Source organism: Anoplopoma fimbria, chromosome 24, assembly GCF_027596085.1.
Source record: "Anoplopoma fimbria isolate UVic2021 breed Golden Eagle Sablefish chromosome 24, Afim_UVic_2022, whole genome shotgun sequence".
NCBI lineage: Eukaryota > Metazoa > Chordata > Actinopteri > Perciformes > Anoplopomatidae > Anoplopoma > Anoplopoma fimbria.
This window is the reverse complement of record NC_072472.1, coordinates 17,428,100-17,449,071: the sequence shown is the minus strand read 5'-3', so window position 1 is coordinate 17,449,071 and position 20,972 is coordinate 17,428,100. Positions and strand designations below refer to the sequence as shown.

At 40.2% G+C, this 20,972-nt stretch overlaps 2 protein-coding genes across 2 annotated transcripts in view; one reads left to right on the top strand and one right to left on the bottom strand.

Annotated features, from left to right (window-relative positions):
• nlgn2b (neuroligin 2b) overlaps nt 1-9,535 on the top strand; it is a 30,387-nt gene extending 20,852 nt beyond the window's left edge. The window contains exons 4-8 of the mRNA XM_054625379.1: nt 2,931-3,116; nt 6,361-6,626; nt 6,733-6,886; nt 7,759-8,125; nt 8,599-9,535. Coding sequence (XP_054481354.1) covers nt 2,931-3,116; nt 6,361-6,626; nt 6,733-6,886; nt 7,759-8,125; nt 8,599-9,535 — 1,910 coding nt within the window. The remainder of the gene's footprint in view (nt 1-2,930; nt 3,117-6,360; nt 6,627-6,732; nt 6,887-7,758; nt 8,126-8,598) is intronic.
• Nucleotides 9,536-15,781: 6,246 nt separating this feature from the next.
• On the bottom strand, nt 15,782-16,931 carry LOC129113931 (endonuclease domain-containing 1 protein). Its single transcript, XM_054626416.1, has 2 exons — nt 16,629-16,931; nt 15,782-16,390 (listed from the first exon to the last, which is right to left on the bottom strand). Exons 1-2 carry the CDS (start codon nt 16,929-16,931, stop codon nt 15,782-15,784), a joined length of 912 nt encoding a protein of 303 aa, XP_054482391.1.
• Between the last annotated feature and the right edge of the window lie 4,041 nt (nt 16,932-20,972).

The following is a 20,972-nucleotide window of genomic DNA, read 5'->3' as shown; positions in this document are numbered from 1 at the left end:
GCTAAAGTCAGTAGGAAGCCCAGCTCAGCAGATGGAGGGGGAGAGGGGATCAGAAAGAAAACTTACTGAAAGAGAAAGAGAAGAAGAGGGAACTTGTTTGACTTATCTTCAATGGCGGATGATTAACCAAATTCCCTTTCTTTATGTTGCCCTTGCAGAGAGAGCGACAGGAGGCGCTAGCTCAAGCTAGCATGCTAGTTCATACACTAAACTGAGTGTGTGCATTGACTTTGTTTTTGTGTTCATGTGCGCATGCATGCAGCTGTTTGTGGACTTGAATACGTAAGTGCTTGAATCTGTGAGCGTAAGTGCTTCTGTGAGTGTCTGTCCATATCATTTTGCCTAAAGCTCTCTGGACAGTTGCCAGGCAACTGTGGCAGGCCGCTCAGCACGTGGCTGGGCAGCCATGGAGCAGACACTGTCCACATGCCTATGGTTTTGATAAGTGGCACAGGTCAGCGCTGATACGTTCCCAGGGTCACATCAGGCTAAGAGCCAGTCAATTGCTGAGTTGATCTAAGGATAATACAATTACACAATAGCACACTAACTATAACTATATCTTTATGTGTTAATCCTATTATCTGTCCTATTAACTTTGGTGTCTCATGGTCATTATCTCATTATCATAAAGTAAAGAAGAAGGATTATTGTTTTCACAGGAGTGGGTCACTATTTGTGGCTGAATAATGGGCAACTATTAGATTTAGTAAAGCATTCATTCAATCTCTCAAGATAAAGAGATAATGTCTTTTTTCTTGTGTTATAAGTACATGCAGGTCACTGCATCTGTGGACCAACATAAACACATTTTTTTGGGGGTACTTTCATCGGCACAGACACATGAACATTTTGAGAAAGGTTTACCATGATCTACTTAATTTTTTGCTTTTCATGCAAAAATACTCAAGCATAATCACTATGTAAAGGTCCAATAAATAGTGTATATAATGTAGGATTCTTGCACAATAGCAAAGCACAAAACTGTGATATTACTTGCAGATTTCTTTTAAGGCTTTAATGGTTTTACAAAAGGGATGAACCTATCCAAAATAATCTTAATGAGACACCAGGTCCCAAAAATATGTGCAACCACTACATATTTATTTTTACTGACTGGTATTCATACATATTGTCCAACTGCGAAATTTAAATAACAAATAGCCAATCATTTGGACTACCCTCTTTTATATGAATCATAAATAACCCAGGTAAACCCACAGCAGTGTAAGTACAGTGAAGAGTGTGGAATGACACTTTTGGGTCACACTAATTGTTGAAGAAAGGTCAGTTTGCTAAGCTATCATTACCATCATCATCATCACTTACATTATAATCACTAACAATAAAACTGTTGCTCTTCAACACACTTTATGTAATGTACTAATTTTCCTCTATTACCATCCGTCTCTGTGTGCTCCCTAAACTGTACTCTATGGTGGTGCCGCTTGCTCCAACTGCCCTTTAGAATATACTGCTGCTTAGTTCATTCACTTATGTGTTTTTAAATTCACACACAAGAAAACTTGCTGAATTGGAATCACCAAACAGTATTTACTAAAACACTACAATGTGGGCGAATGCCATAGAGAGATACATAGTAACTAACACAGTGTATTAGGACACACTGAACATGACACCAGGACCTTGTTATAGTGGTATATCTTGTGTAAACTAGATAATACTGTACATATCCCGGCAAAACTTAACATTTAATATTCAAACAACATTAACCAATATAACCAATATCTCATTTAGGCGACTTATAGCATTATACTGTATAGAACCTCACATGAATGATATTGTCTGCCCCCCTGGTTTTACATTACCATTAGAATGAAACCATACACAGACTGCCTCGCTGTATAAAGCATTTAATTGGTATACAAGTCAGTGAATGACTGGGATTGTCATTTAAACGCAATTCAGATCCATTAGTGCAAAGGCGGACTCCGCCACTGACATGCATACTACTATATAGAGAAATAAAATAAACACATTTAAAGGATTTAGCAGAAGAGATTCCTGTCATAAATATACTAGAAATTGGGTTTGATAACAGGAAAATCCTAAGGATTAAAACTTTAAAGGTTATCAGGTGTTAGCTTGTTTCTTCTGCCAAATAATTAGCCAACGCAAGTTTAACTGTGGAAAAACAGAAGTTATGGTTTCAGTTACAGGCACTGCTGGGAAATTCTGCTCATGCACTAGAGACAATATATAGATATATATCTATATATATATATATATATATATATATATAATAAACAGCAATGTTTTGAGGTACTGAAAGTAGATGTTTTTTTTTTTTTATCATGTCATCCGCCCCAACAACCTCTAATCTGAGGAGTACACAGTTTATTGAAATCATTTTAGATGTTTTCCAGGTATTGAAGTCATCCAAACCGTTGAAAAAATGTTAAAAACTCTGCTTCTTGTGGGGTGAAATAACCTGGTACTGTCTGAAACACATTTATTTTGCGCTAATTCAATATTATACTACAAGAAAAAAAAATTGTGTGTTTGTGCTTGTGTGTGTCAGAAATTTTGTTCAGTTTATTTTATCTTGTTGTGGGTGTGCACCTACTGTGTAAATACGTGTCCTAGAAGTAGGTGAAACATGGCTTCTGTTTCTCTCCTCCTCTCTCTCTCTGCTGACAAGTTCTCTTAACTGTGTTGTATTTCAAGCGTGGGTATTAAAAATGAGTAATTTGGCAAGCTTTCTGTGTGAAATCTCCTCAGACCTGCAATTAGTCGGAGGCTGAGAAGTTCCTGACAATGACAGGATGCCATCTTCTGTTTATGTGGAATACTTTCTTTTTTAAGAGTCAATAAATGCACAGAATTGTGTTATCTGCTCCCCTTCCTGCACATAATCAGTTGTTTTTTTTCTCTTTCCCTCTCTGTGTTTGTTCTAATTTACCCTGCAGGGTTTCTGAGCACAGGGGACCAGTCTGCTAAGGGGAACTATGGCTTGTTGGACCAGATCCAGGCCCTGCGCTGGCTCAACGAAAACATTGGCCACTTTGGAGGAGACCCAGAGAGAATCACGATCTTTGGCTCGGGAGCTGGTGCCGCTTGTGTGAACCTCCTCATCCTCTCCCACCACTCCGAGGGTAAGGTTCTCTCACTGTCATTGTCACATTAGTAGTTATATACCGTGCTCAAAGGGGATGAACATTTCAGGCAGTGTGGGTACTGTATTTGTTCACAGAGCATGTTAGTAATTTCAATGAACAGCAAAAACAGATGACAAAAAAGTATTCTATATATATATATATATATATATATATGTATATATATATATATATATATATATATATATATATATATATATATATATATATATATCATTATATATTATATATTATTAAATATTATTCCCTCAAGTGAGGGGATGCAATATACAGGAATGAGTCATCCAAATGTGTGTGTGTGTGTGTGTGTGTGTGTGTGTGTGTGTGTGTGTGTGTGTGTGTGTGTGTGTGTGTGTGTGTGTGTGTGTGTGTGTATTAATCCTAAATAACGTCATAAAATCACTGAACTGCACTGACAACATTTTGTTTCTCCAATAAAACTAATTATTTTTCTCGTATGGACAAGGAATTAGGAATAGATACAGTATATTGGTTGCTTTGATATATTTTACATGGACTTCATGGAGAGCATCATAAGCATATATATATATATATATATATATATATATATATATATTAATATGAACGTTACTTTGCTGATTCTATGCGAACACGTTATGAATGTGGTCTTTGTATTTTAGAATAAGTCCATCCCTTTAATAGATGGGGAGTTTAAAGTGCCATTTGGGCTTGTAAAAGCTAAATTACAGAGTCTCTGGTTCACATGTGCAATGTTTCACTAATGTGGGCAGATGCTCCTGGTGCAAAATTTGATAACCTGTTTCTGTTTCTGATTTTTATATATATATATATAAATATAAAAAGCAAGGGATGTACCAAGTTTTTAAACCAGTGGCTGTGTGTGTGATTTACCACCATGATAAAGGTAAATAAAATAAAATAACAGAAAAGCTAGGAAATAAGTAGAATAAAATGTATATAGGACTCTGTCCCTCAGATATTTAGGCCATGTTGCTGTGCAGATTTGAAGATAAACTTAAACCAAACAATGAATAGAGAGTATGCTAGTTTGTTAAATGCATTTATTTTATTCTGTTCTAAAGTCAATTTTGCTCACATTTAAGAGTTTTCAAAAAAAACAACAACACACATGCTACACTGATTCTATTGTTCATTTAGATCTCTTAGTCCCTTGCATTGCTCTCTCTCTTCTGGCTACCAACAGTGTTTTATCTTAGGATCTCTCCTCAACGTGTTCCGCTTTACATTTGTCACTGCAGATAAGTGACTCCGGTGTGGGCCAGCTGGCTTACAGCTTTTGGTGGACAGGTAAATGTATGGTTAAGGTAGTTTAACCATTCAGTGAGATTTAACTTTGTTTGACTTCCTGTAAGTCGCTTTGGATAAAAGCATCTGCTAAATGACTGTAATGTAATGTAATGTAATGTTTGGTCACTGCTCTTACAGTCATTATTTATGAACACTGTGCATTTGGAAAACATGACGACTGGAAAACATGTTGCTTTAGGACATGCGACTGTGAGGGGCTCTTACCAGCTGTATTATAACTGGATATTTAATTGTATACAGTGGCTTAGATTAGTGGCTTTATTTCTCGTTTGAAAGCATAATATTAAAAACATTCCATGTAAATGGTGCCTCGTTATTTAATGTGATCAAATGCTATTGAGAATGTACAGTAAAAGCAAATACTGATCAGTCTTGCGGCAGCCTTGACCCGTCCTCTAGGCATCACCTCGGGGACCACTGAAGTATGCTACTTATTAAGGACTGTACTGCACTTCCTTTGTTTTTGAACGGCAGATCTCTAAAATACCCACCAGATGTTTGATCACTAATCCTCTGATGTGAGTAGAGTTCGGAAGGTGAATGCCACTTTATATTTTACCAAGAATTCAGATTATGTTATTACTGAACTGTTAACCTTCAAAAAACTGAATTTAGACAGACAAAATAAAAAAAGGTTTATCTGTAAGCATAAAGGAGATTCTCAGAATTCTGAGTGTGGGCATGGGAACACACACATCTTTTTGTCAGAAAATATTCAGGAGGACATGGAAAAGCATTTCAATGATTGGGTAGTATCGGCCAAGTTGTTAAATGTTGTCAAGGGGCCAGCTAATGTTGGCTGTAGTGCATCCTGTCCATAGACAAAGATTGATACTTGCACAAGCACTAGTGTTCAGATTGTATTGTGGGTGCTGGCGGAAAGTGTTGTAATTAAAACATATCTTATGTCATTAACATTTATGGCACTTTCATTTGCCCATTTGTTGTGTTACTACATAATCCCCTTAAGAATCGGATAGGTTTGGCTCTTTTTTTGTGGTTAATGTTGGATAAATATGACCAGAAATGATGGTATGTTTTTGCTCTTGTGAACAGTTGGTGTCATGGCAAATAGTGAACATTGAATATCCATTTTATCATTATGGGTTGCTCTGCATAGATTTGTGGCAAAAGCCCTCTTCTTCTCCATTTTGAAGACTGGCTGTTACACCGCAAAGTGCGGAAAAAGTTGGTGGGTGAACAGTTTTTAAAGGTACTGTGTGTGTGTGTGTGTGTGTGTGTGTGTGTGTGTGTGTGTGTGTGTGTGTGTGTGTGTGTGTGTGTGTGTGTGTGTGTGTGTGTGTGTGTGTGTGTGTGTGTGTGTGTGTGTGCGCAGAGGAGAGATGAGATGAGGGGTAGAGCTTGAGCTGCAGCTGAGAGGCTTCTTAATTGATTTCACAGGGAGAAGAGCGGGGGTGGGGCACATGCAGAATATGGGGGGACTTAATTATTAATGACAGAATCTGCAGATAAAACTGAGGGACAGCAAGCCACTTTACATAACAGTGCAGCGGTGCAACAGTGCAAGCAGTTTCCTTTCTCATGCTGTCTCTCTTTTGCGCTTTATCCAAGACAGCCATCAAACCTACTGCTGTGTGTTGAGTTGCCACCATCTTTCATGCTGCTGTCTCTCGCTGTATGTGATGGAAGCACTTAATTTTCCTACCCTAATGTTCGTGAAGATTTTCTGCGGCTATCAAAAGCAGCAGTACTTCTACTTCATCTTGCTTCCTATGTATTACTCTACAAATACTCCTCCTCCAACATATGCATTATTGAGCACGCACACTGGAAGGCCTTGAAGGCCCCATCAGTTGCTAGCAAAAGTGTGTCAGAGAGAAAGAACTGAGAGAGAATAAGTGTTGTATTCTGTTGAAGCTATATCTGCTGTATATGATCCTGCTCTGTGCAGGCCTGTTCCAGAGGGCCATCGCTCAGAGTGGCTCAGCCATCTCCAGCTGGGCAGTCAACTACCGGCCAACGATGTACACCAAGATCCTGGCGAGGAAGGTTGGCTGCACTCTAGGGGACATGGCTGATTTGGTGGACTGCCTGAGGAGGAAGAGTTTCCGGGAGCTAGTGGACCAAGACATCCAGCCTGCACGCTACCACATTGCCTTCGGGCCTGTGGTTGATGGGGACGTGGTGCCGGATGACCCTGAGATCCTCATGCAGCAGGTAAGAGCTGATGTCTCTGGAAGTCATCCAGTGAATGAAAGCCTTGTTTCTATAGGTAATTTCTTTGCTGTCATGTCACGCTTTGTGTATTCTGTCGTGACACCAGGGCGAGTTCCTGAACTACGACATATTGCTGGGTGTCAACCAGGGAGAGGGCCTGAAGTTTGTGGATGACAGTGAAGGAGAAGACGGAATATCAGCAGCCTCGTTTGACTACACCATCTCCAACTTTGTGGACAATCTGTATGGATACCCTGACGGTCAGGCCCTACCCTATATTACCTTAAAAATAATAATTAGTTTAAAGCTCAAATCTTTAACTTTCCACATGTTGTTGGCCTATGCAGCACAGAAATGTTATTTAAATAATTTTCAAATAAATGTTACATTAAAAGGAAAAATTGTATTTAAAAAGTACATATTAGCAATGTGTTATCGACAAAAACACTTAAAGTATCAAAAGTAAAAGTACTCATAGCAGACAAATATGTCCTGTGAGTACTATGCAATTATATCGTTGGATTATCGACTAATAATGTGACATTAGAATAAGCAGAGTGCTTGAGTAAATGTACTTTAAAGTTACATTCCACCACTGCTGCAAGGCGAGGGTCACATGACCTACGATGGTAGCCAAACCGGCGGTACAAGTAGCAGGCTAATCTGCTAGCATATTTACTGCTAGCTGTGTTGTTATCTGATATGTCTGAAAAAGCGTCTATGGGTCTGACTATGCTGTATTAGCCACCTTTTTTGCTGCAGTAGCATTGAGGTGTTTCTTCCTCATTATTTGATACCATTCATTGCCAGACATTTAGAACAGAGCTGCGCTGAGCTACAAGTTTGCGTTTGAATAAAGGGAGGTCAATTAATAAATAAAGGCAGCAGGTTACTTTGTTGTAGAGTTGATTCATTTTAAAGGGACAGTTGTGTATTCATATTCGCAGTAAATTAGGTTTATGATACTTCCTGTGCGATGGCCCCGGTGTGACTTAATTGGCACAGTCCAAGCAGTGAGCGAAAATCGAACAACATACATGTGTTTTAACCAAGTTACAGATTTCAGCCTTAAATCCTTTTACCTAATGTTGCAGATCACCACGCACTCACATTCCTTTATATTTCTTTTAAGGTAAAGACATCCTGAGGGAAACCATAAAGTTCATGTACACCGACTGGGCCGACAGGGACAACAGCGACATGCGTAGGAAGACCCTGCTGGCTCTGTTCACGGACCATCAGTGGGTGGCCCCGGCTGTCGCCACTGCCAAACTGCATGCTGAGTTCCAGTCGCCTGTCTATTTCTATACCTTCCACCACCACTGTCAGACGGAGGCACGGCCAGAGTGGGCAGACGCAGCCCATGGAGATGAGATTCCCTATGTGTTTGGGATTCCCATGGTGGGAGCCACTGACCTGTTTCCCTGTAACTTCTCCAAGAACGATGTGATGCTGAGCGCTGTAGTCATGACATACTGGACCAACTTTGCCAAGACAGGGTTAGTATAATGCCATGTTTGGTACTTACTTTCTGTTATCAAGTGCATTTATATTATTAAATATCAGGTAATACACAGCGTGCACAGTATACTGCACTTACAAGCTAATATGTAACACAATGGTGGTATCACTTTCCGAGTCCCTTGTCCCTCCAGCCTACTAGTGGAGTCCCACTAGTGAGTGACTATAGAATTAGGGTTTCGTTTTGATTTGATTTGGAGGTACTGTCTTGGAAGAGAGAATCTGTTGAGTTTCTAAACATCTGGTTTGGGACTGAGTGACGCTGCACATGTTCTATTCGAGGCGTTCTTTGTGCTTGAATACAAACCAGATTTCTACACAGGTGCTAACCTCAAATGGCACCTCAGCTCTTTCTGTGTTTTGGTATGTTGAATTGCTCAATTAGCAACACAGGCAACGCTAAAATCAAAACTTAGTAGCGGTTAAAACATATCATTTTTCTCACCTCCAGGGATCCTAACCTACCAGTTCCTCAGGACACTACGTTCATCCACACCAAGCCCAATCGCTTTGAAGAGGTCATCTGGACCAAGTTCAGCTCCAAAGACAAGCAGTACTTGCATATCGGCCTGAAGCCTCGTGTGAGAGACAACTACCGGGCCAACAAGGTGGCCTTCTGGCTGGAGCTAGTGCCACATCTTCACAGCCTCCACAAGGAAATCATTAGTTCCATCACAACCCGACTGCCGCCCGGAGGCACCAACCGCTGGAAGGGCCCTCCCAGCCCTGATATCTCCACACCACCCCCCTTAAGCTCCACCTATCCGCCTGATCCTGAGCCCGATGGTTCAGAGAGACCCCGCTATTCTCCCTTCCCCGACGAGACAAGGGACTACTCCACCGAGCTGAGCGTGACAGTGGCCGTGGGCGCCTCGCTTCTTTTCCTGAACGTGCTGGCCTTTGCCGCGCTTTACTACAAACGGGACAAGCGCCACGAACTCATGCAGCGACGCCACCGCCGGCTGTCTCCGCAACGCGTCACGACGATGGGCATGGGCATGGGCGTCGGCATGGGAGTAGTAGGGGCCCCACCACACAATGACCTGGCGCTGAGTCAGGAGGAGGAGCTAATGTCGCTGCAGATGAAGCAGCAAAGAGTGGAGCTGGAGCACGGCACACCCCTCCCTTCCCGCGGCATCCATGGCGACCTGGAACCCCTGCGGCCTCCCGTGTGCCCACCTGACTACACGCTGGCCCTGCGACGGGCGCCTGAGGACGTGCCACTGATGACAGCCAACACCATCACCATGATCCCCAGCACCATCAGCAGCATGCAGCCCCTCCACCCCTTCAACACCTATCCCCCTGTCCCGGCCCCCTCCACCACACCTGTCCCCAGCCACAGCAACAATGCGCTGCCACACCAACACTCCACCACCCGTGTATAGGACCAGGCACAACCTCTGCTTACAGAGACGCACCACACAAACTGCTCCAAACAAATTCCACTCTCACCACCCTCTATTCTTCTTTACTATATCTTTGTCTTTTCTCATTAAGCCCTCAAATAAAGCTGCAGTTTGTAAGATTTTAAGCAGTGAAATACCTCTAAAATCGAATCATAAATCAAGGGGGAGTTGATTAAAAAAGCTCCTCTGCCAAACGCCTGTCATCGTAGGTACATACTGCTTTGCCCAGTTAAAGCGCTTTTCAATATCTCGTGCTTAGGTGAGCCACCAAATGCAGCTTTAAGCTTGTAGCTGTCTCTAAAAGAGGTATCGAGCTGATCACAATCAGTCAGACATCTTATTTGTGGCTCAGTTGTTTTACGCACGTGTTGTTGTGTCAGTGTAAAACTATGTTTGACATAGAATACATATATTCACTTCCATTCACTTAACGAAAAGATGATACAGAAGCGAGCAGCTTTGAGCGAGGCAACATATGCCCCCACAAGCTGTCTGTCATAAAGCGGTGATTTCTTGAAACTTACAAATTGCAGCTTTAAAGGCCCAATCTGGAAGTGGAATTTGGCACTCTGTGTTGAACACCATGTCCCAACAGCTGTGTCTGTGTTCTGATTTATGAGACTTTAGTGAAGTGTGAACTGCATTGACAGCACTGGAAGTACAAGGATGAGCTATTTGACATTTGAGCATGGATTTTTCATCGATTTTTAAAACTTTATTTCTTCTGTTTACAAATTTATGCACCTGTTTTCAGTTATAATGCGACCCAAATGCCATTATTAAAAAATCTGTAAAAATCACAAATACTGCTTTCAAACATTTCCAGATTGGGGCTTCAACTGTTGGGCGGTACAGGAAATAACTGAATCCTACTCAGTCCGTGGGATGCAACCTGGAATCCAGGCTGCACATTAGAACTCGCTGCATCTCTCCGCCACACAGGCTCTAATCATGTCCATTACTTTATTTGTTTCTCACTCATTACCTCTCTGTCTGTATCCCCATTTTAGCCCATTTAACCGCTCCGCTCTTTTTCGCTGCCTCACACTTTTTTCCCTCTCTGCATCTGCCCCTTGTAGCTCTTTTTATTAAACCACTGACATAATCCATTTCCATCTCCACTTCTCTCCTCTTTCTCGCAGTCACTTCTAGACTCTTTTTTCCTTTTGGAGTCTTTTATACAAAAACACAAATGTAAATGTTGTATTATTAATAAATTGTAAGGATATGAATGAAAAAAAAGATATTCTGATATCTCGTTTTTACCAGCATTCTTGGTGCCAAGTACTGTGATAAAGTTCCTCTTTCACTGGCGTCCAGTGGACGGCCTGGAGAGGTCCACCCTGACTCTATCTTACAAAAGGAATTACCATCATAAAAAGTGCCAACCCCTTCATCTTTCTTTTGGATCCACACACTTCTTTTTTTATTTTGAATTACACTCAATGTTGCACTGTGGCTGGTCTCTTCTTTAAAAGGAAATCAGATTCAATATATCCTTGTTTTAAAAAAAAGAATATAAAGTTTTATTAACTACTTTTCTGTCTAGGATATTTGCATGATGTTTTTTTTTTTATAAAGAGTGTGGACAGAGAAGTTTGTTTGTCATTTTGAATGATTTGCCTTGTTCTTCATTGATTTTTATTTTATTTTGAAAAACATTTTCATTTTCTATTTTAATATCAGCTGCACTTTGTGGTACTTCAAAAAAAGGTATTAAAGTATTAAGAGATGAATATTGTGTAAAACTATGATTATAACAAAGAGAGTAAATATTTCCTCTTTATTTTTTTCATTTCCTAACACTGAGGCTGTGCCGCAAAACTACCAGAAAGACTGATGAAAGCCGTTCTCTTTCCTCCCTCTTTTGCTCTGTTTCTCTTTATCTTTTGCAACTGTCAAGTTTGCAGTCGCTGTCTCTCAATCTCACCTGAAGATAGCACTCTTTTAAGTTAGGGAAAAAAAAGAAGCAACTACTCTACATGAATAGTCTAAATAAGGTTTTTGTCTGTGACTGACATTAACCACATGCTTCAAAGACTGCCTGACACTTATCTTTTCGTCTGCTCTTTCGTTGTTTCACGATTCTCCCTTCTGCAAGGCGGCAGAAGGGATAAGATATATTTATGACGGTCAAAAGGTGAGAAAGCCTTGTACGCGTGTTTCACATCTTTCGCACAACTGAACACAAGGGACGGGTCACACTCTGGACAATTCTGAAGAAAAAAAATAACCCAGTGACATTAAGACAACACTGGACAAATGGTGGCAGTGGTGATGAGGAAATAGCTCGTCAGCAATGGTATGATTTTAAATGCACAGAGGATGCATTCTAAAAACCTGATTTTAAAAAAAGATCTTTAATGACTGACGTTACTCATACATCATATATCACAAAAGCAAGGGGAGTGGGATCAATTCCCCCCTCCTTGTTATGTTCTGTATCCTGTCTGCTTAGGATAACAACACTGGAGCCAGACTGCCATCCCTTTCACTGGACTGGAGCGAGCCGCGAGGACAAAAGAACAAAAACCAACACGTGAAACAAACTGTACATTTTATAAGTGTAAGAGAACAAACTGGAATTTGTAAATATTATGTTTGTGGTTTGGTTTGAGTGATTGGCCGGATCTTTTCTTTGTGACAACAGGTGCAAGTTTAGGTGACTTACATGATTTTAGCCCTCATGCGTATGTTTGATTCTCCTTTATTTCCTAGATCTCAAGGGCAAATTCCAATAGGTTATGGGCACATGAATGCATCCGTGAATAAAAGTGAACAATTTTTCAAAAAATCACAGCATGGTTGAGGTCAACACGAAAACGAAAAACGAATGCTTACGGCTCAGGTTAGCCTTGATATTGTGGTGATAAAAAATGCTATTACTGCATATATGGCAGTCTAAAGCATAACATACTCACCTGGCACTATCTCATGAATCATGAAGGCAGAAATTAGTCCTTTCATTGGTTAAAAAGCCAAAGAACAGCTGCATAGAACAGATGAAGGATAGGGAAATAGGTACGTTTCGAGAAATGAAGCAGAAAAAATGAGATAGGGCGTATGTTTCAAATGTGCTCAAAACAGACCACAAATCAAGGAATTTTACTTGTGATACTGTTGGATTTAATTGCTAGTGTCTCACATTGTCTTGAGCCTTGTCATACAGTATAACATGTAATTGGGAGGTTGTGAAATACTTTGTACTCTTTTGGTCTTATTTCAGACTCTAATCATGATGGTTGTTTTGCTACAGTTTGCAATTTTGTCTGCACATTCTGTTTACGGGATTATTGACCCTGCTGTTTGATGCGAGTTTGAGTTGCCCACGCTCCCAAAAACAGCATTACAAAGACATTTGTTGTTGTTCTCTTTTCTTTTTTTTTAAACAAGCATCTGGACAGCCAACAGATAATGGAAGCACACTCACCAAGTTTACATGTTTACACTACAATTTTGATGTTGGCTTAAGGTAAGGAAAAAATATATATATAAAAATAATAAAAAGCATTACAAGGATCCACATATCTTCTTATTACAACGTTTCTTGTTGGAATGGTAAAGTGAAGGCTTGCACCTGTTTGTCTGTTTCATTTAGTCTGATTCAGTAACCTGCTTGAAGCTCAAGATACTGCGAGAGAGCATAATGAGCAGAAGGAGTTGAAAGAATTAAAGTTAATATTTCTATTTCAAATAGAGGCTATTACACACTGTATGTTGTGTATCTGAACTGGAAAACATTAAAAGACATTCTTAAACAAATGCTTTGCCATCATTTGTCAAATTGTCAGAGGTGCGATAGTAAAGCTGTTATACATTTTATAGCCATGTGCGGGCAGAAGAAACCCACTACCAGTAGGCACACACTATCCAAGGGAACATGATATTGTTGTTATAGCTAACCCATTAGCTTGTTTTACACAGCGATGAGACAGGAGAAACTCTTAACGTGGAAACGGAAAACTCCTGAGAAAGAATACCTTGGTCTTTTGTTGTGCTAGCTGCTTTATTAACTTCTTTCACCAGCGAGCTAGCTGCTAGCCTAGTTGCTAACTTGCATTTCTGCTATAAGAGTTGATAATGGAGAGCGTGAATCATACAGTAAAGTTTTAGGACATGAATGTTTGAGAGGCCAAAAAGTTCTGTAGGGTTGGTTTGTTGCTTGGGCCTGTCACTGTTGGCGACTCACATTTAGTAATTTGAATGAATTTGACATTGTTCGAATATTGATTATTATTTGAGATAAGAGTAATGTTATATTTGTTTTCATTTTTAAGAAGGACAAAACATATGTCTGTTGTAGTGTGAGTAAGGTTAGCATTAGCTAGCATTCACTCTATTGCTATGTATTCTCCTAATACTGAGCTATCCATGATTTCATTTTCTACATCCACACAAACTTGAGTTCTGACTCTCATTCCATGAGGTCTTCAAGTTATCCAGAGAATTTGAATTTCAAAGCCTAAAATAACAGCACCAGTTTTATGAAGGGAACTGTCGTCTAATCTGTGTTTATTCAGCTGTTGTACACAAAACTCACTATTGTGGCAAATATACTGAAGCAGACCGATGCACTGGTGCTGTTGGATGAAGCATTTGTGCTAATGCACGGCTTCACATCATCCAAGCTCTGAACTGGAAATAACTGAATGTTTTTTTATGGCCACAGATACATTTACTTCTGTGTTATCACATGTGAATAAACACTTTTAGATCATATTGCACCTTCTTTTACGTATCCAAGGTCACCGTTTCTACTCCAATCATTTGTTCTTCTTGTCATCCTTGGTATTGTACAGATAGATTATATCAATAAGCAAACTCTGCCTGTAGTGCTAACAGTTTTGAAAAAAATTTGGATATCTGTACGTAGAATTCTTTACAGGAAAGTGGGAAAATCCAATTGTTTGACCTTGCGTAAGTTTACAATGCATCCATTTTATTTTACTTTTCCATAGTTTTTAATACTTTTTCATATCTAATATGTATTAAATTGTTTCTCCTGATTTAAATTATCCGCCTTGAATTATTGCTGCAATAAGAAGCAAGTCATTAGACCCTGCATTGTCTAATAACTTATGGTTGATGTGCACTGTATATCAAAATCATCTCTGTTATAACTTCAGCAGATTCATCATAAATAGATTGCACAATTGTTTAGATGACTGATATTTATGGTAATGTCATAGTGTTTTTCTTTTGCGCTAAGCTCAGTCCCCTTTGCAGATAACACAGTGATCACAGGAGATACTTTTCCTCCGTCACAAGGTGGCAGTGTGCGACTATAATGTGCAGAAAAGGCTTGCTGCATCAGAAAATGACTGCTTCTAGCCCAAATGAACCAGCCTCTAGTGAAAACAAAATTCAAAATGATTTTGGGATGATGGTTGATGATTCTCTAACAGCTCAAAAAGCATCTTCCTCTTTGGAATTGCAAGCTGAAACATCACAAACATTTAACAAAAAGATATCTGAAGCATCACATTGAACCAAAAAAAAACATGGTAACATTTGACATTTTTTATTGGATACCCAAACATTATTCTCATTGTCTTAGCTTGAAATGATCAAATGGTCGGTTTGTAATGATTCTCAAATCATGTTGGAAGTCTAAAACCCAAAGACCTCTCCAACAAGTTATGCAACCATATGCATGTTTTATTATATTCAAAATACTTTTATTACAGTAGATTAACTAAATGATTAAAGATACTAAAACCAGATAAAAGTCAAATCCAATTTTCATAACTGACCCAAGATTCAAACTCACATATACGCAGGAGTAGGATGAAAGGAAGCTATTTATATGTTTACACCAGCTTTACATTGACAAGTTTCAAGAATTTATAGTAAATGACAAATAACAATCACAATAAAGACCGGTAAATTAAGATATTTTATTAAATGAGACAATTTACTTAACCTCCCACACATCAGCATTAGATAATAATCCCTCTCCCAACAATGCAGCTCTCCTGTGTGTCACGCTTTTTGAAAAAGGAGAGATAATGAATGAACACAAAAACGTTTTAAAATCATGCACAACCAACTCTGTTTTCCCCAAAATAATAACTGAGCTGCAAGATACATTTTAATAATTATAACAGAGAGTTATGATCAAAAGCCTATGGGATTTTTTTTTCAATGCTCTTCATCACAAATCCCCATTATAAATATTGAATATTGAAAAGTAAGTAGCCTGACCAACATGCACTCTTAAGGCTTTCAGATAGTGTGTTGGAGGTATAAAGGGAGGGGTGAGGGAGAGATGCAGTTGTCATAGAATATCTGAAGGTCCTGGTCAACATCCAAATTACTTTTCAGGAGGATCTCAAGTTCCTGGACGGGCATCTCGTGCACGCTGTTGCCCTCCTTGGCATTTTTGGCCAAGACCCCGTAGGAAGGGAAGCGGATGCGAACGTCGTGCGGTGAGTTGCGGTCGTATTCGGTGCAGCAGTACGCGGACCACACGTCTTCGGGGATGGCCACGCGGTCCTGGTTGTTCCTGCGGATCATGTTGCCTCTGGTGGTCACGCCGGTCACGATGTAGGCCGTGCCGCGGCAGAAGTTGTTGAGGCGCACGCGGATGCGCTCCTCGTACTCACGCCAGGGCCCAATGTTGAACTCGCGTATCTCCGGCACCACGTTGGTCAGAGTGTATGTGGAGGCGCGGTCGTGTGAGGTGGACTGGTGCTGGTCCGGGTTCAGGTGACCTCTCTCGTACAGGACCACATCAGAGTAGTCGTCCAGGACCGCCTGGCTGTCCTCAAACTTCATGTGCAGGTAGCCAGTGGGGAAGGACTGCATGTTTCCATTGCCATCGATTTCTGCCAGCTGTGGAGACACAGAGCAAAGACCTAGACATAGACACGGTTCTTTGATATGCAAGGAAACAATGCAAAGCCAGTATTGTCTATTAGGCCTCTTTGCCTCTTGACATCTTTTTAAAAAGCGATATTATACCCAGTGTGAGCTACCTGGTTAAACAATGGTTTAAATGATTGAGTATGAATGAGGTTTTTGGCATTTTTGAAAGCACATCTGAACTACAACTCAAAGACAAGTATCTGACCTGTGGCTCATACATCCAAGGGTAGTCCACACGTCTGTCTCCCTCTGTCTTCTTGAAGGTATAAGCTGAGTAAACCGGAATCCGCTTTTGGGGGTCGTACAGGGTCACGAAGCGAGGTCTGTCCGCGTAACGTTGACAGATCTTCTTCAGTTTGGTGTCGGTGAACCCCCGCGGTGGTGTCCCCATGTACAGGGAGTCCTTGCATCTCTCTATGTGATTAAAATCTTGAACCACCGTCGCAGAGATCAGAGGCAAAAGACAGGCCAGAAAAGGAACAAAACCTGAAAGTGTCAACATATTCATGGTGACAGACGTCTCCTCTGCCTCACCTTCTGTGGCGTCTGGAAAGCAATGACAGAAAATGTTTGCAGTTATGAAGATTGGCAAATCAGATATGCAAAGCAAGTAGAGAGAATTTGACCAAAAGACAGGCCTCCTAACACATGTGGGTGTGGATGTGCAGGTCATTGCTCTGACCTACAATTCTAAAATACTACTGAATAAAAATGCTGTTTGCTCTCTTGACTATTATTCTAAATGCTCTTTTTGAAGTAAAGCTACTGTAACAAACTTATGGATCTATTGGGGTTAAGTCCATTATCTCTTTGGGCATTTAAACTAGTTGTCAACTTTGTCCCTCTGAGTTCTTTATGATGTTATGATTTGACATTTGACATAGCCATTACATTTTATTCAGGTGCAATCGAATGCTGAGGCAACTAGATGCTGGATCACTGACTGGGGTGAAGACAACGCTGTTAAATGTCACACTTTTACCATGTCATTATTACACATATTGACGGTAGTACCTCAAGAAATTCATAACCAGCACATCTGTTCTGATCAACTTGTGAAGGCATCATTTTACCCAAAACATAATATCCAAAACTACCAGCCAAAATAACTTTCCATTGCAAAACGATTTTGGCCTTGCAAGTGCAAAATTCACTCTCAAAGAGGTTGGTGATGACGGGACATTGAAATGGGACATTCATAGACGTGCTATCAATGAAATGGTAAAATGCAAAAGTGTCTAATCTGTCTCAGTGATGAACAAAAGGCCTACAGTGACCAGTGTGTTTCAGTGCTACTATGCTACTCAGCGTGAATGATGAAGATAAAGAATGAAAGTTTAACTACGACATGGCGACAAAGAGCGTATGAATTCAAAAGCAAGAATTGTAGAGACACAAAATATGAAAATAACCCAGTATTCCATAGAAATTGAAGAAATCTAATCTGCCATGAAGTAGAACAAGAATTTCATAGCAAATGGTTCAATGTTCTGCCAAAACGGGTGCTTGACTTATTCTGGCAGCTCACTGTGTACAGAGCAAGTAATCCATCTGAAACTCTCTGCCTGTTTCCAAAGTTGCAGCTTGGACACATTATGCAAATTCTTTATTTTTGTTCTATTTATCAGACACATTTGTTACCACGATTTTATGAATGCGGGTGCACAGTTTTCTCCCTCCGGTATTGCAAGGGACACTTATTACACCTATTACAGGAGGGTCACTGATTCATCCACTAGTCCTGTCAGTGTCTGATCTCAATGTACATGCTCTGAGGAGAATTATCATCTCAATTAGTGATTCCCTAACAGTGTGTCTCTCGCCCTATAAAGGAAAGAGTGTGGAGAAGCCAACTGAGTAGCTCAAGTAATAACAAGCAAAAGAAATTAAATAAAACGTGCTGCATATCAATGGCTGGAGTGTCTGGTGCTGAACTATAGCTACTGGTCTCTTCTCCAGCCGGTTTTATGCAAATTGCAAGTGTTTGTCAGATTAGCTGGAGCAACAATCCTTCACTGCCCTAATAAGTCAATTTGAGTGACTGAGTGTGGTCATTCATCTAGGCACCAGCTTGCCTCTCTGATCTAATCCTGAGTTATGACAATCATAACTTATGTAGCTGGGGCTGATGATGCAGTTATGCGAACAGACACTTTTCAGCTGTCAGCATTTTTACCAATTAAAATTATGAATTCAGACCAAGTGCCGACCCAGCTCAGCTGCCCTCTGCTGCCTCATCTTCAGCAGAGGAGGGAGAGCCATTAACTGCTGTGGAGTTAAATGTTATCAGTTCTTTAGAAGGAAATGTAATTACTGCTCATCATTTTTGTTTCCTTCAAAAGGTCATTACTAATGTGACACATGGGGGCACTTTGGGGTGTGATTTAAAGATGTGACAAAAATCATCTAATCGTCTGTCTGTTTATTTGTTCATTTCTCTGGATGGATGACAAGTAAATCTCTGTGATTCTAATACAAGTCCGAATTAATCCTTCTATAGTTCTGTGTCTCTCAGACAGGCTTGGAGATATGGTCAGTACGAGTCAAATATAATGCATGCCAGTTAAAAGTCTGACCTGGAATAAGCCCATTAGACAAGTATGAATGTGCAGAGCTGTTAAGAGATTTAACAACAAATGTAATCATTGTTTAATTCTGGTACAGGGAATAAAAATATATAATTAATACAGTCCGGCATTTAAACAGTATGAAAATACAATGTGATAAGTAAAAACAATTGTACCTATTTTGCTTTAACTTAACTTTCCACAACATTTGAATGTTCCTGACAGGTCTACTTTTTGTTCTGAAACACACAGTATGTCATCATGCAATAATATATTTTGCCCACTTGGAGGCGGTGTAGGCTTGTTTGTTTCCATTCCTGCTCCATGATGATCAAATGCATTTATGCGTTTAAACATGAATTAAAACTTTTTGAAAATCCATCAACATAATTGCATTTGTAGGTCTGAAGAATGTAACAAACACCACCATTGGCATTTAAATGTTAACTCCCCGTTGACAGGCAGTTGTTAGACTGTACTTTTTGGGTTATAGTATTGTGTTAAAACAGTTTTCCTGTTATGTAAATTAATGTATTTCAATTTTGAAGTACAGAGACAAATTTATGTTTCCAGGTATTCAACATGAATCATTTTTTAATTTGATTTAAAATACTGATGGATCTTCCAATTTGGGCTAGTCTGTTTTTACTTTTCCCTTCTTAACTTTAATTTTCACTTTGTTTTTTCTTCTCATGTCACTTAGTTTTCAGAATTTTAGTTTTTAGTTAAACAAATGGGTAAAACATCTTAACACATTTGTTATTTACCTTTAAGATAAGATAAGATAAGATAATCCTCTATTAGTCCCGCAGCGGGGAAATTCTCAATTGGTGTGACATTAAACTGTTTTTAATAACGTAACTCTCAATCAAACCCATATTAATATGATATTTATAATGATTTGATTGAAGTGCATGGGTGACATTGTAAAACATTTGCTGTATTATTACTGCATCAGTAGATGACAGCTGTTTGGTTTTTGATAGAAACTATTGAGACCAAACAGTCCTTCACTCAGCCACTAGGGGGGTCAATTCAGCAGCTCTTCCAGACTGTGAAGCTGTTCCCTCTTAGTGCTGCACCAAAGTCCTCTGATTGGTCCAAAAGCCCACATGGGGTTGCGCGTTGACCAATAGGGTGTGGGCTCATCAGGGGCTGTTGCTAAGGCACTCTAGAGTTAAAAAAAAAAAAAAAAAAAAAAAAGCTGTCAGTGGGCTGCTTCCACCATTTCATTTTCTCCCACTCGTCTGGCTCCTCAGCAGCTCTCCCTCCATCTCTCCTCCATCTCTCCTCCATCTCTCCCCCTCTCACAGCGCACTCAGGTGCCGACAGCTCTGCATGCCTTTAATTGGTCGCCGAAGGGAGAATTGAGAAGCGGTGTTTTTTTGTTTTTTTCTACACCGTGTGTTAGTACCATGGACCCTCCCTCACGAACCCCGACCCGTAGCTCCACCTCCCCCGGTTGTCCTGTCACTTGACATTTGAGCTCAGCCGACACTCGCCGCCCGTCTGTCACCATTTCACTCTGCTTCACTTCCCACTCCATCCACACAGACACCTGGTGGTGCAGCTCCACCATGAGACGTTTACCAATGTATAATGCACAATATGGACGTTTTCTCCTTTAATTAAGACATTACATATCGTATTTAGGGGGGGGGGGGGGGGGGGGGGACGGTCAACCACTTGTAGTGATATTGAGTAAAAAAATAAAATAAACCAAAGTGTTCTAGAAGATTATTTTACAGTTTTGGATTTTTTTTTTTTTTTTTTTTTTAAATAGGCTGCCTCCTCTACTGTAGGCTACTGGCCATGTTCCAACTCTCTCTCTAACACACACACACACACACACACACACACACACACACACACACACACACACACACACACACAGAGGGAGAGAGAAATAAAGAGCCCCTTCCATGCCTCTGTCTGCTGCCCCCCCCTCACAGAAAATGAGATCCTCGGCCTCCCATTGGCTT

Bases quoted from the DNA above. Each gene is read 5' to 3' on its own strand.
- LOC129113931 (XM_054626416.1), bottom strand. From the start codon at position 16,931: ATGAATATGTTGACACTTTCAGGTTTTGTTCCTTTTCTGGCCTGTCTT. The intron at 16,391-16,628 runs GTCAGATACTTG...GTGTCTCCACAG, and splicing joins CTTGGATGTATGAGCCACAG to CTGGCAGAAATCGATGGCAA.